This window comes from Fopius arisanus, unplaced genomic scaffold (genome assembly GCF_000806365.1).
Source record: "Fopius arisanus strain USDA-PBARC FA_bdor unplaced genomic scaffold, ASM80636v1 scaffold00036, whole genome shotgun sequence".
Lineage (NCBI taxonomy): Eukaryota > Metazoa > Arthropoda > Insecta > Hymenoptera > Braconidae > Fopius > Fopius arisanus.
In genome coordinates this window covers 370,883-382,946 of record NW_011887775.1, presented here as the reverse complement: position 1 = coordinate 382,946, position 12,064 = coordinate 370,883, and the positions used below count along the sequence as shown (strand labels likewise).

Here is a 12,064-nt window from a genome sequence, read left to right as displayed (position 1 = left end):
AACATTCAAGAATAAATAACGAATGAGAAAATGTGAATTTTCGATTTATAATATTGAAACGTGAAACGCTGTAATAAATTGTTTTGCCAGGATTTTTCACAAATAAAATAAAAGACAAATTGACATAGATTAAATAAAATACTTTGTGTTCTTTCCCGACAGAAACCAGAGTTAGAATTTCTTCTCAAAAATCGTGAGAAATAAAATGCCAATTGTTGTATTCCCTGTTATGAAAACAATTATTGTTTTGAATCGGTCGAATTCTTTGGTTGCATCAATCATTCCGAGTGACACAATCATTACACAGTCTATTGATGAGCTTTATCGATATTTTATTGACCTTATATCTCCGGGGGCTTCAATCCGCAATCTTTTGATAAAAATTTACCGGAATAACCGGTTAAAACCGAGTCATTACTGCCCCCCACAAATTATGTTGATGATTTCACAATTAATCAGTTATTGATAGGGTAAATATAGCACTTCGCGGGAAACAAAACACTTCATCTTCCCGTGGTGTTTTGAAAATTTGGGGAATTTTTATAGCTCGGACTTTTGTCAAGTGGATTTGAAACTACGCAGTTTCATCCGCACGTGGGGACGAGAGTGACGTAAATATGATTTTCGGAGATATCTCCATCTTCAATTGAGAATAATTACATTATCACTCCCCGAATATAATTTTTACTAACTTTTCACTCGATTTATCTCGGAAATCGTGGACTTCGGGAGAAATAATCTGAGGACTTTGGTAAAGATCAAATCCTTGAGAAAAAGGTCTTTCGATATTTTCTTCAAAAAATCAAGAAACAATCTAGAATCTAGGGCTTTATGCAAGCTCTAATATTCAACGAGTCGTTTCAACTCAAAAGGTCAAAGAAACATTAATTACCGAAGTGGTCCAACGGTTGCTGCAGCCTTCGCTTTTCAGCTGTCATTATAGCCTTCCTATTGCTCCATAAAACAAGTAATCATGAAAATTTTGAAAGCTGACCTCAAACCGAGATTCATTCTGAAAACATCTCGAGAGATTTTCCAAATGTGTCTTCCACGTGAAATATCAAAACATCTCTTTCTGGATTGTCTCTACTTCTGTTAAGATCTTCGTTGCCCGAATAAAATTATAAACAATGCAGTCCGAAATATGCAGGGGGTTAATCAACCCCCAAAAACAAATAAACAATGAAATGAACAATGGGGGATGGGCATCCCCAAAATAATAAAAGAAATAAATAAACCCGGTGAACCGGCGCTCACCAAACTCTCGCCACACGTGTCTCTCCCACCCTCATAATAACAATAATTCCTCGCCACCTGATTATCTGCGTCTCCTTTCTAGTAATTGTCTGACAATCGACAAATGCAAGACGTCAAAGTGTCTGGCGTGTTGTCCCTCGACCAATGAAAACCTCGAATTGTGGTCCGACGCGGGGCGGAGGAACGGCCATAGACTAAAAACAACAGGAGAGCCATAGCCGGATGTTTAAAAAACCCGCGCGCACCCCGCGGGAGATTCAAAACGCGGGCTTGCACGCTGACAGAAAATGAAAAAAAACATGTGAAAAATGTGATAAAATTGTGTAATAAAAAATTGATAAATTTTACCTGACGTTTATCGTGATTTTGACCTAGGGGTTAGACTCTGGATGCACCCCCCACTGTCGTCGCGACGCCATTTTTCCGGTGCTGGACGACCGTTGGTTGTATCCTCTCGGTCTCCCATCGGGTTCGTGACAATTTCCTCTCTCTGTCTCACTTCGTCGAGTGAAATAAGTGAACGACTTTACGAAAGACCAACTAATGAGCAACATATCGTGTTGAGCTGCGATCCAGAGTGGGCACGCCTTGACTGCTCCCTCGAATTCACTGGGAATTTATCAATCTCGTGTTGTTCGGGTGTTTTGGGCAATTTGAGATACTGTTGATCTCTTATTTTGTGAATAAGAAGGAGGAAGTGTCGTGGGAATATTCTCATACATTCGCCTGTATTTTATTTTGCAACGAGACTGTTACTCAATTGTGCCATGATGAACTACGGAGAATCACCAGCGAATTTGGAGAGCAGGTGAGTTTATTATTATTTCTGCATTTTTTTTTTCTTTTGGGATATTAATGGGGGTGTGAAAGTAATTAGAAGATTTCGGGGAAATATTTTCAAGAAGAATTCACCTGGAGTTCAATATTATTTGGGTAATTACAGACACTTTTCTTAATCAATTATTTATAATGGCGTGAGCATTTGTTATTAATTTTCATTTTATTCCACGGTGTACATTCTGGGGGATAATGTTTTTGTCTGATGAGGGTATTCTTTTGGGAAGATTCAGTGATTCATTTCTTGATGATTCATTTCGAATTATAGAATTTTTTTGGTTTTATTTAATTGAATAATCCAGGAGACAGATTGAGAGATTAATTTACTGGATATTGAGGCGAATGATCTTGTAGTAATTTTTTTTTTAATTAAAATTGGGGAGTACTCCATTACCATCAGCCATTGATGAATTTATATTAACTGCTGATGTACGGATTTATTCAATGAATTTAGGACGTCTCTATTCAGTGTAATTTGACGCTTGGACTCTTAATTCTAATTCAAAACTTTTTAATTTGGTGGATAAAGCGTTTTCCAATCAATAAAAAATGTCTTATCATTAATTATCGGTTTATAAATACAAAAATAAACCATAAATTTATAAATATAATTAATGGAAAAATTTATAGGTCCACTTGGCCCCAATAATTTAATGAAAAATTATGTGAAGTGATGGCTACAGGGGAATTCTTGAAGCGTTGAAATTCATAACAAATCCATGAAAATGTGTCGTCGAAGTAAATAATGGGCGACAAACAGATATCGACCTAATTACCAATCATTATCGATAGGCCGTGAAAAATTAAGAATCAGCGAGAGAATATCTAAATGAAAGCTCTGGGATAGAATTCACACGGTAAAAACTAATCTCCGTCACGAAGCTAATCATAACCTGGTGCTCACGTCATCCATCAATTCTCGTCCAGTCCTGATGCTGTTTTCTAAATGGAGAAAATTAGACAATTGTCGAGCTTTCATTCTCACCATGTGGTACCATCATAAACACTTGAAAATCGCTCATATATCACTTGAGAATTATCGCAAACTCATGAAAATGTCATATTAAATTCTGAAAAGAAGATATGGTAATGTAACCGATTCGTACGAAATGACTGTTCAAATGGAAATTGTCGGCTTTTGATAAAACGTAAGCCCCTGCAATCTCGAGATATAGTCAATGACAAGAATTTCGAGATAAATTGTTGAAATTTAAAGAATGTAGAGGCAATTAAATCAATATTCGGGAGAAATGGGAGAGAATTGATTTAAATTTTTAGATATCCATTGAAAACTGCATAACAATGAAAATCAACTGGAGTTTCTGATACTCTTGATCCCCTGGTGAAATCGTGGCTCAATCACGATATTTGATTAGATCATAAGCCAATTTTGACGATTGGGGCCAAGCACGTACCGTTAACTTGAGGAATAATAGTGACGAGCTAACCCAACGAGTTTCGATGGTACCTCGACATTCCTCATCTCCGAGAAACCTTTGGACTATCGAGAAAGGTCCACAGGAAAGATAAATCAAAGTGGTGCAAATTACCACGATATGCGCAGCGGGACAGAAAAAAATAAACCGTGGAAGATTCGAGCGTGGAAAGTGAATGATTTTCCGAAGCTTGACGCAATAATCAAGGACAGATTCACTATTACTTCGGTGAAAGAAACCCGGGATGTGGTACCCTAGGAAGAATATCAATCATCCAGAGTGCACAATTAATTGCTATCGTCGGAATCACGGGGGAAATTCATCGTGGAGTCAATGCTCGTTGCGAAAAGTTCATTGAGCGAGGAATAGAAAAAAAAAAGGATTTATGTAATCGAGAAAATTTTCCTTTTCTTTCCCTTTTTATCTTGTCGGATACCCCGGGAATTTAATTCCAGCATTTTTCATCGCTCTCTGTCACTCTCGAGAGGAATTCGTGTACCTCCTCCTCAGGACGTAATTCCCCAGGTATTTGGCGTCGGAGAGAGAGCGCGTGTGTTGGATTATGCAATTTTTTTTCGAAGTACAACGTAAAAATAATTTTTTCCATTCCACGCGCTGACACTTTAATTATTTTTCAACGTTTGATGTGTTTCATTGATAACGATTCATTATTTACACCTGTATAAGACTTAGAAAGCTATCGAAAAAAAGGCCGATTGGTTTATTTCAGTGAATTAATAATTTATAATTGAATTATTTAAATTGTGCAGGTCAAGCAGAGAATGGAGGAATGAGAATTATCGGTTGATCAATTTGACAGATGATTGATTGATTTATTGCGTTCGGATAATTTCTGGGGTAATTATCAGGGGTAAATTTGGGGAGAGAATTTTTGGTGAGTGGATTTATAAAATTCAATTGAGGATTTATAATGATTGGTCATCTCGAGTGATAATGGCACAAGAATAGGTGTCGATGGACGACCTTGCATGGTCAGTACCTTTCTATTCCCCATTCATTACGAGACACACTGAAAACTCTTATGTATCTATTCGTGTTCGGAATAAACCGGACCCCGTGGACTTTGCCTTAAAAATATTATTCACTGTTGCGTAGCCCAGTGTTTTCGCAATTTCAAGCGATTGGGTGGATATTGACATTGAAATTCTGAGTGAGACATGAGTTTTTGAGAGCTGAATCATGCACTTTGTGTTTTGCGTTGCTGGAAGCCGTCAATTTTACTCAGAGATAAAAGTAGAAAGTAGGCAATCACCAAATTGGCCTCTCTGTAATGCAACTGAAATACCGCGCACTCGTTTGGTGACGCGTCAGGTTTCCCTGGCAGGTGGAATTGGTTCCCTATGACATATCCAATTGCCTTTTTCTCAAAACTCTTATTTATTTCAAATGCATCTTGCATCGATAATATCCACTTCCGTGTTATGAACTGGGTTTCATTTAATTATTGATTACGAAAGTTGCTTTAATTTATTCATTGTCAACTTTTATTCAAAACATTGGAAATTAATTGCACTTGTCTATGTTAACACCCAACTTCCTATTTTCTTCTCGAATATTGACAATTCAAACACAATTTAATTAAGTCTGGGATTATCTCTCGTTCATATTTGCTTTTTTCAATCTCTCAATTTCAAGAGCAATTTTTATCATCAGATGGAATGTTCTGGAAGTTGACATGTGTGATGATTCCATTGAGTCAATTATCGTGTGCGGTACTGACTAAATGACTACACAAACGTCAAAGGCATTTTATCAGGAAAACATCCGTGAAAAATCGCGGAAATCTCGGAGAGGATGACGGAAACGACTCATATCATTATCATAAATGCATAATGATTTTTTCCGATGAGTGGAATGCAGGGGATTCGTGGGGTCAGAGTATCGAAAGCCTCGGCAAGGGTCGACCCCAATCCATAAATCAATGAACTTCATTAAATTAACGAGAAAAATAAACTTGAAAAATAGCAAGTGAAGAACCTCAAGGTACCGATTCGTGCTGGTTCTACTTTTATCACCTAATTATTAATTATCTTCAGTGGAATAATTGAGTACAGTCCTATCTCACTCTGGGATTCGATCCGACTGTCATTCACGCCCGGAACATGGGGATTCGGCGTGATCTATCCATATGACTGATCAACGTCTTCGATTTCTATCGATCATTTGGCCTTCGCTCGATAATTGATGTACGGCGCACCTAAGACTAGAGAGAGAAACTAATTACGAAATGGAAAACTAGATGTTTCGATGAGCGACAGGAATAGGCAACAATCGGATTAAATTTAATTGGGGTTCTTTAAATGAGTTCTCTGATCGAGGTTTTGAGAGTTCTTTGAGAATATGAAATTTAAACAGAGATTTAGATAGCGATGATCGATGCCGGATGAGAGATCACTCTTCACGCCATTTCCATATGAACTGGAAATTGGACTTTGTCAGCAGAGGAATGCACTCTAGACTTGTTAATTCAATCCGGGAAAACGAAAAAGTAATTAACCGATTGGTCAAAGTCCCCGGACCCGTTGGGACTGAGGTCAATGGGGGGAATTAAAACAAACAAATAGAATTCCTTGAGCGTCTGGTCAAAGGTGAAACGTTCGTCATTATTATTGTAATGCTTGCGAGAGATTTGCAGACAATAAAGCTCGGGTCACATTCTTTTTGGAATTTTTAGATGTAGCATTGACCTATTGTAATTTTGAAGGGGTTTCAATTCAATTTTCAATTGAGAAAAATAATGAGGATGTTGATTTTTGGTTGCAGGTCAAACCTGCGAAGGATTGCACGCCACGACGAGGCAGAATTCAGCCATGCTAGCATCCTCCACAGCATGGAGAAGTTCGTGAAGGCGGTGAGTGAAATGGAGGAGACAATTCTTGTTCCATCTCGTCTCCTCGACCTGGCAGTTGGTGATGCGAGTGACACAGTGAGCCAGAAGGGCTTGAGCACGATAAAAGACACGATGCCTCGCACAGATCTCTACCGTCTCTACACAATTGTCACGAAGACGAAGCTAGAGCTCCTCTGGTCTCAGAAGTCCAGTGACACTCAGGACGAGGAGGACGAGACCTGCGAGGACGCTCGCAGGAAGAATCAGCCGAGATTGGGGCACGCCAGATGTCCTAGTACCACATCCATGCAGAGTATGCAGAGTGCATCATCAGTTATCTCTAGCTCAAGCTCCTGTGACTCAGACTCAGACGTCGGTATTGAGATCGATTCGGGAATGGAGAACGAAGAATCATCCAATGACAGGTGCGCCAATCAAGCTGCTGATACATTTCGTCGTCATCTTCATGGTCTTCATCGCAGCATCAAGCACATGACTTCAGCTGCTGAATACCTCACTCTCAGATATCAAGTTGATGTTGGGGGACAGGTTTGATTCTGCTGATCATGACTTTTGCCTCGAGTTCTATTCGTCGTGGAAGGCAGGTCCTCGTCTCACTGAACTCGCGCTGTTAGAATTTTTTGAATTTTTTCGGAGTTTCTTGATAAATTTTATAGTGGGATTCTTTCAATTTTGGGATTATTGATTTATCGGTAGAACTATCGATTTTAGGAAGTGGTGAATTCACTTTTTTGGAGTTCATTGAATTTCGTATGAGAGAGATCTTTTGATCATTTTTCCTAAGATCAATAGTTTATGGGATCAATCAATGTTTTTAAATTCAACAGGTCATTACTGAAATCTTTAGGGAATTTTCTTATCAAAATACTCTAGGAAGTATAAAGAAATTCGAGGGAAAATTCAAGAGCTAATGGGAAATTAATGAAAACTGTAGATTCAGTTCAATTATCACATTGATATGAATAAAATCAGAAATTTCAGAGGTTTTTACTCGAAATTTCAAGAGTAATTTTCTAACAGTGCGACTGGAGTCCAGGTGTCTTCAGGGATTGCACAGAACCAATGAGTTTAATGTAACAATTATTTGCACATTACAAATGAACACCTGGGAAATAATCCCGATGAATTTCCTGTGGACAAGTCTCCAATTGGATCCTAATTAATTTTGGTTGATATTTTTCTCCACAGGATTTGCCTTCGGAATTCAATTTCTCAGAATCAATTAATTACAAAAACGTGCAATAGTAGAAACAAGCCACTTCTCCCTTTCAATGTATGAATAGCCAAAAATAATAGAAAATATCGTCTCAGAACTTGAGTTGTCCCTGCAATAAAATTAAAAAAAGTCCACTCACGCCCGAGCAATTAATAAATTTCTCAGGCCCCCACAAAAATTCACAGATAAAAAACGCGAGCATTACCACAATCACACGAGATAGAATCGATTAAACAGTAGCTGCACTGAGAAAAGTAATTATTTCTCCCAATTCGTAATTAGTCAGATATAATTATTTTTCACAGTGTGCCAATCATTGACGCTCCTTAGGATAAGTTCATAACTATTTATTTTTTATTACGAAATATCACGTTGAAAATCCGAAAAATTCACGAGTCCTATTTATGTACATTGAATAGAATGGATTATCGACAGTCAGACACTCAATACTCTCTCTTATTGTCATCGAACTGACTTGAAATAATCTCAGAACAGTTGGATGACGCACAAGGGAGAGACAGTGAACCACGAATGAGCTATTGAAAATTAATTTTTCCCACTTCTGTCTGTACATATGTTGTACATAGAATTTAACGAATCGTCGTGTAAAAATTTAGGTAGTGATTTCACTTTTTGTAAGTTGTACGCTACGCTATTGTCTACGTCACGTCACTGTTGCATTCAAAAATTATAAATAAACTATTGTTTCTTGAGAAAATGACCTAGCATAAATGAGAACTGATAAAAAATAAAATAAAATGACTATAATAAGTGAAAGGTGAAAGATCTACTGATTCATTTAAAATTACAGTGACGTGATTGTTTTTTAATTAATATTTCCATAGTTTTCACGAAATAACTAGTTTCAAGGGAATAAGAACGGGTTATTGATGACGTATATCGAGTTGTTGAACAAATGACGTTAATTGACGTCTTATGTATCCACCTATTGAACGTAGGGTGATAGGTATCGAATATTTTGGTTTATAAACGGAAAATGTTTCTCTGACTGTACAAGAGTGGTAAATAAATTTGCAACTGCCTTTTACAGGTTGAGACTTTGTTTAATGTCCATTCCTCAGGTAGAATATTTTATATTTACAGTTGGGAGATGGTGGAGAGGGGATTTTGAGGTGATGGCACTGTTTGGAATTCAATTGGAATGATTTTTTTTTTCTTTTTTCGAAATTGACAGTCTGATTTTGAGAGGGACAGCTAGCTGATGTCCACAGTGGCCATCAGGTCTTTCAGATTGGCGTAGTCTGGATCTGTGGAGAAAATTTCGAATAGTTCGCAGAAAGTCGGACGATCCTGGGGGGCGTACGACCAGCATCTCTGCATTACGTCATACACGTGCTCTGGACAGTCTTCTGGTTTGTCCAGGCGTTCACCCTTTTCCACAAGTTGAATTACCTGGGGATTTAATGAGTTCAGTCAATTTGTTGGTGTCGAATTTTTTAAATTACCATAAAGTCCCGTATATTCAGAAAAAAAACTCACATCGACGCCTCTCCGGTCGCCGTAAGGCTGTTCCCCATACGAGAACATCTCCCAGAGGGTAACACCGAAGCTCCAGACATCACTGGCATGCGAGAAAGTTCCAAAATTATAGGATTCAGGTGCATACCACTTGATGGGCCACTTTCCCCCCTGCGTGGCTCTGTAATAATCACTAGATCCAAAACTCCTGGACAATCCAAAGTCACTGATTTTTGCCTGGTGCCTGGAGGCTAACAGAATATTTCTGGCAGCAAGATCCCTGTGGACTAGCCTGAGCTCTTCTAGGTACTTCATACCACAGGCAATCTGTGAAGCCCAGACCTTGAGCTCATACGATGGGCTGACCCTGTCAGGGAACTCTAGGAGATACGCCAGCATCGATCCAAGGGGCACTAACTCTTGGACCATGAGGAGTGGAGGTCCCTGGGAAAGTCCAATGAGTTTAACAATGCAGTGATGGTCAAAAGTCATCATGAGTCGGGCCTCCCTGAGGAATTCCTCTCTGGTAGCGATATTGTGGGTGTCTCGAAGAGTTTTAATGGCCACAGGTACCTGAACCCCATTTGTCAGGACTCCTTCGTAGACAGCCCCGAATTCCCCCTCCCCCAGTACCTCCCCGAGGATGAGATTGTCCCCTGGGATAAACTCCTGAGAGCTGCTGGGAGATGCTGAGGCAGCTGGTGAAATTCCCATGTCGAATGCAATATTTTTGAATGATGTAGGATCAGGCTGGAGTGCCAGAGCCTCAGGGTGTTTTCTCCCCAGGGTATTTCCATTGAAAATTGAGGGGGGCATGTCTGGAACTGGAGGAGGTTTTTCAGGGCGAATTGGCGTCACGAGAGGGCCAGGAAGACCATCTGGCATGCACCTGTAGTGCTCCACTACGTGCTCCAGGGACGCCAGGTAAGGACCATTATCGATAAATAGGTAATCGTTTCTCTTCTGGATCTGGAAGTGGTAGTCCTGTCTGTGGTACATCACAGTGAGGACGTAAGTCCCTCCTCGGCGATCACTGAAACGCACCAGGAAACTGCCCTCCTTGTCACCGTGTTTGTGGAGGAGAGAGACAGCTTCTGTTCTGTCTAGGGTGCCGTGGTACCAGTCAGATTTTTTCTCCTTGGGGGCTGGGGTCTCGTAGTTGTGGAGGAGCTTTATGCACTCTGTGTGACCATTTCGACGGGCTAGATTCTCTGGGGTGTCGTCGGCTAGAGTTCGCGGGTGAACTGGAGCATTCATCGATAGCAGCACTTTTATCACCTCACGCTGGCCTGCACTCGCTGCCTCGTGCAGGGGCACCATTCCTTTGGGATTTTTTCGTTTAGTTTTTCAAAAAAATCAGGGGGAAAAACAATCACTGGATTCAATTATATTTAGGTAACTGCTATTTACCTGTCTCTGTGTGTCTTGCTTGAACATTTGCACCACCCAGTATGAGAATTCTTACGGTATTGGGAAGATTACTTTGGCATGCGTACTGAAATTCAAAATTTATTTAACTCAATTGGGATGCCAAATTTTCTCAACGCAGAATGGTTACCCTGGAGCCTCAGCTGCTTGCAAAGATAATTCCAGTCATGACATTGGAGTAATTAAATAATTCGTGGGATAAGTAAGAGAAAATATCGGAATTTCTTACGTGGAGAGGAGTATATCCTGCAGAGTCACGACAATTCACACTAGCTTTATTCTCAATGAGCTTCTTCAGGATGTCGTCAGCACCGTCCTTGGCTGCGAGGTGAACTGCTGTCTGGCCCAGTTCATTTTTTGCCTCTAAACTCCTGTAGCCACATTTTAAAAGCTCCGAAACAATCGTGTAGTTTCCCTGCATCGTAGCTCTGTGCAACAGATTAGTCCTGCCATGTCTTCTAGTGTCATGAGGAGGCAGAACACCCTTGCAGGGATTCTGGAGTTTAATCTCGAGGCCATGATTATCCTCTTGGTAATATTCTATCAGGGTGTCCAGCCCATGTATTGTTGTCTCGTCATCTGAGCAATTAAATAGAGAAACATTGGAAATTGAATGAATTTCCTGGAACAATGTCATGAATGTCACCTTTGATTTTGATTACTCACCGATGGAGAAAAAGGCATCTTCCCCGTGTTTTCGAATTTGATAGTGAATCACCTCCTCGTTGTGGAGAACAGAGAGAACGTAATCACCTGTTGATGTACTACTCTCTCTCACCAAAAACACCCCATCGTCATCTTCTGGAAAATTGCAGTTTGTTATTAGAGTTGAAATGTCAGGTGAATTAATTCGGTGTAATTACAGAGGAGAAAGATAATTTACCCTGTTTAAGGAGATTCTCAGCTCCTTCTCGAGACAGCTTCCCATGGTACCAGCTGATATCATCATCCTTGGCCATTTTTATACTAAAAATCAATATTCACACGGTGTTTTGTTGACGCAACTATTGGGAACAGGTTTCATCGTTGGAATTTTATCGAACGACTGCTGGATTACTGCACCTGCACTATCCTTCACGTATTTACTGAACAATAAAAAATAAAATATATTGCATTAAAATGAGGAACAGAGACCTCTGGAGGAATTGGAGAGAGTGACAGTCGTGGAGTTATTTTTGAAGTTCAATTAGAATAATCAATAATTTTCTGTGAAATTTATGTAGAAAAAATTGCATTGAAAAAATTACAAAATTCCCATTCGAGAATTCATCAATTTCTGAAATTGTTGGTAAAAAATTATAATGAGGAATTTGAATGAGTAATTTAGTGTGGAATTGGAGATCTCCAATAGAAATCGAAAAAAATGAGAATGGGATTGTGAATTGAGTGGATTGAATGGAAATAAATTAGAGATGAGACGAAATTCATTATTTTGATGCTATTTGAAATGAGGATTTAAATGTTTCTCCGCAGTATGTTGGCACTCCTCGGCCCCCACCCCAGGTGAAGTCGCCCCCCAGCCCCCTAAAGCGTCCCACG

At 39.5% G+C, this 12,064-nt stretch overlaps 3 protein-coding genes across 4 annotated transcripts in view; 1 reads left to right on the top strand and 2 right to left on the bottom strand.

Moving 5' to 3' along the window:
• The window catches only part of LOC105266089 (nucleoredoxin), a 29,684-nt gene extending 27,985 nt beyond the window's left edge, over window positions 1-1,699 (bottom strand). The window contains exon 1 of the mRNA XM_011303992.1: window positions 1,258-1,699. The gene's annotated coding sequence lies outside the window, so the exon portion shown is untranslated. The remainder of the gene's footprint in view (window positions 1-1,257) is intronic.
• Window positions 1,700-1,806: 107 nt separating this feature from the next.
• Window positions 1,807-8,666, top strand: LOC105266087 (uncharacterized). The gene is made up of 2 exons (XM_011303988.1): window positions 1,807-2,065; window positions 6,315-8,666. The coding sequence occupies exons 1-2, from the start codon at window positions 2,025-2,027 to the stop codon at window positions 6,934-6,936; spliced, it is 663 nt and encodes a 220-aa protein (XP_011302290.1). The 5' UTR covers window positions 1,807-2,024; the 3' UTR covers window positions 6,937-8,666.
• Shark (SH2 ankyrin repeat kinase) lies at window positions 7,894-11,686 on the bottom strand. 2 transcript variants are annotated; one of them, XM_011303989.1, is made up of 6 exons: window positions 11,409-11,686; window positions 11,192-11,326; window positions 10,755-11,104; window positions 10,508-10,592; window positions 9,119-10,419; window positions 7,894-9,031 (listed from the first exon to the last, which is right to left on the bottom strand). In XM_011303989.1, the coding sequence occupies exons 1-6, from the start codon at window positions 11,482-11,484 to the stop codon at window positions 8,834-8,836; spliced, it is 2,145 nt and encodes a 714-aa protein (XP_011302291.1). In that variant the 5' UTR covers window positions 11,485-11,686; the 3' UTR covers window positions 7,894-8,833. The 2 variants fall into 2 exon arrangements, with proteins under 2 accessions (XP_011302291.1, XP_011302292.1); XM_011303990.1 differs by having other exon boundaries at window positions 11,192-11,323.
• Between the last annotated feature and the right edge of the window lie 378 nt (window positions 11,687-12,064).

Bases quoted from the DNA above. Each gene is read 5' to 3' on its own strand.
- LOC105266087 (XM_011303988.1), top strand. From the start codon at position 2,025: ATGATGAACTACGGAGAATCACCAGCGAATTTGGAGAGCAG. The intron at 2,066-6,314 runs GTGAGTTTATTA...TTTTGGTTGCAG, and splicing joins CCAGCGAATTTGGAGAGCAG to GTCAAACCTGCGAAGGATTG.
- Shark (XM_011303989.1), bottom strand. From the start codon at position 11,484: ATGGCCAAGGATGATGATATCAGCTGGTACCATGGGAAGCTGTCTCGA. The intron at 11,105-11,191 runs GTGAGTAATCAA...TTAATTGCTCAG, and splicing joins AGATGCCTTTTTCTCCATCG to ATGACGAGACAACAATACAT. The intron at 10,420-10,507 runs GTAAATAGCAGT...AAAATCCCAAAG, and splicing joins AGCAAGACACACAGAGACAG to GAATGGTGCCCCTGCACGAG.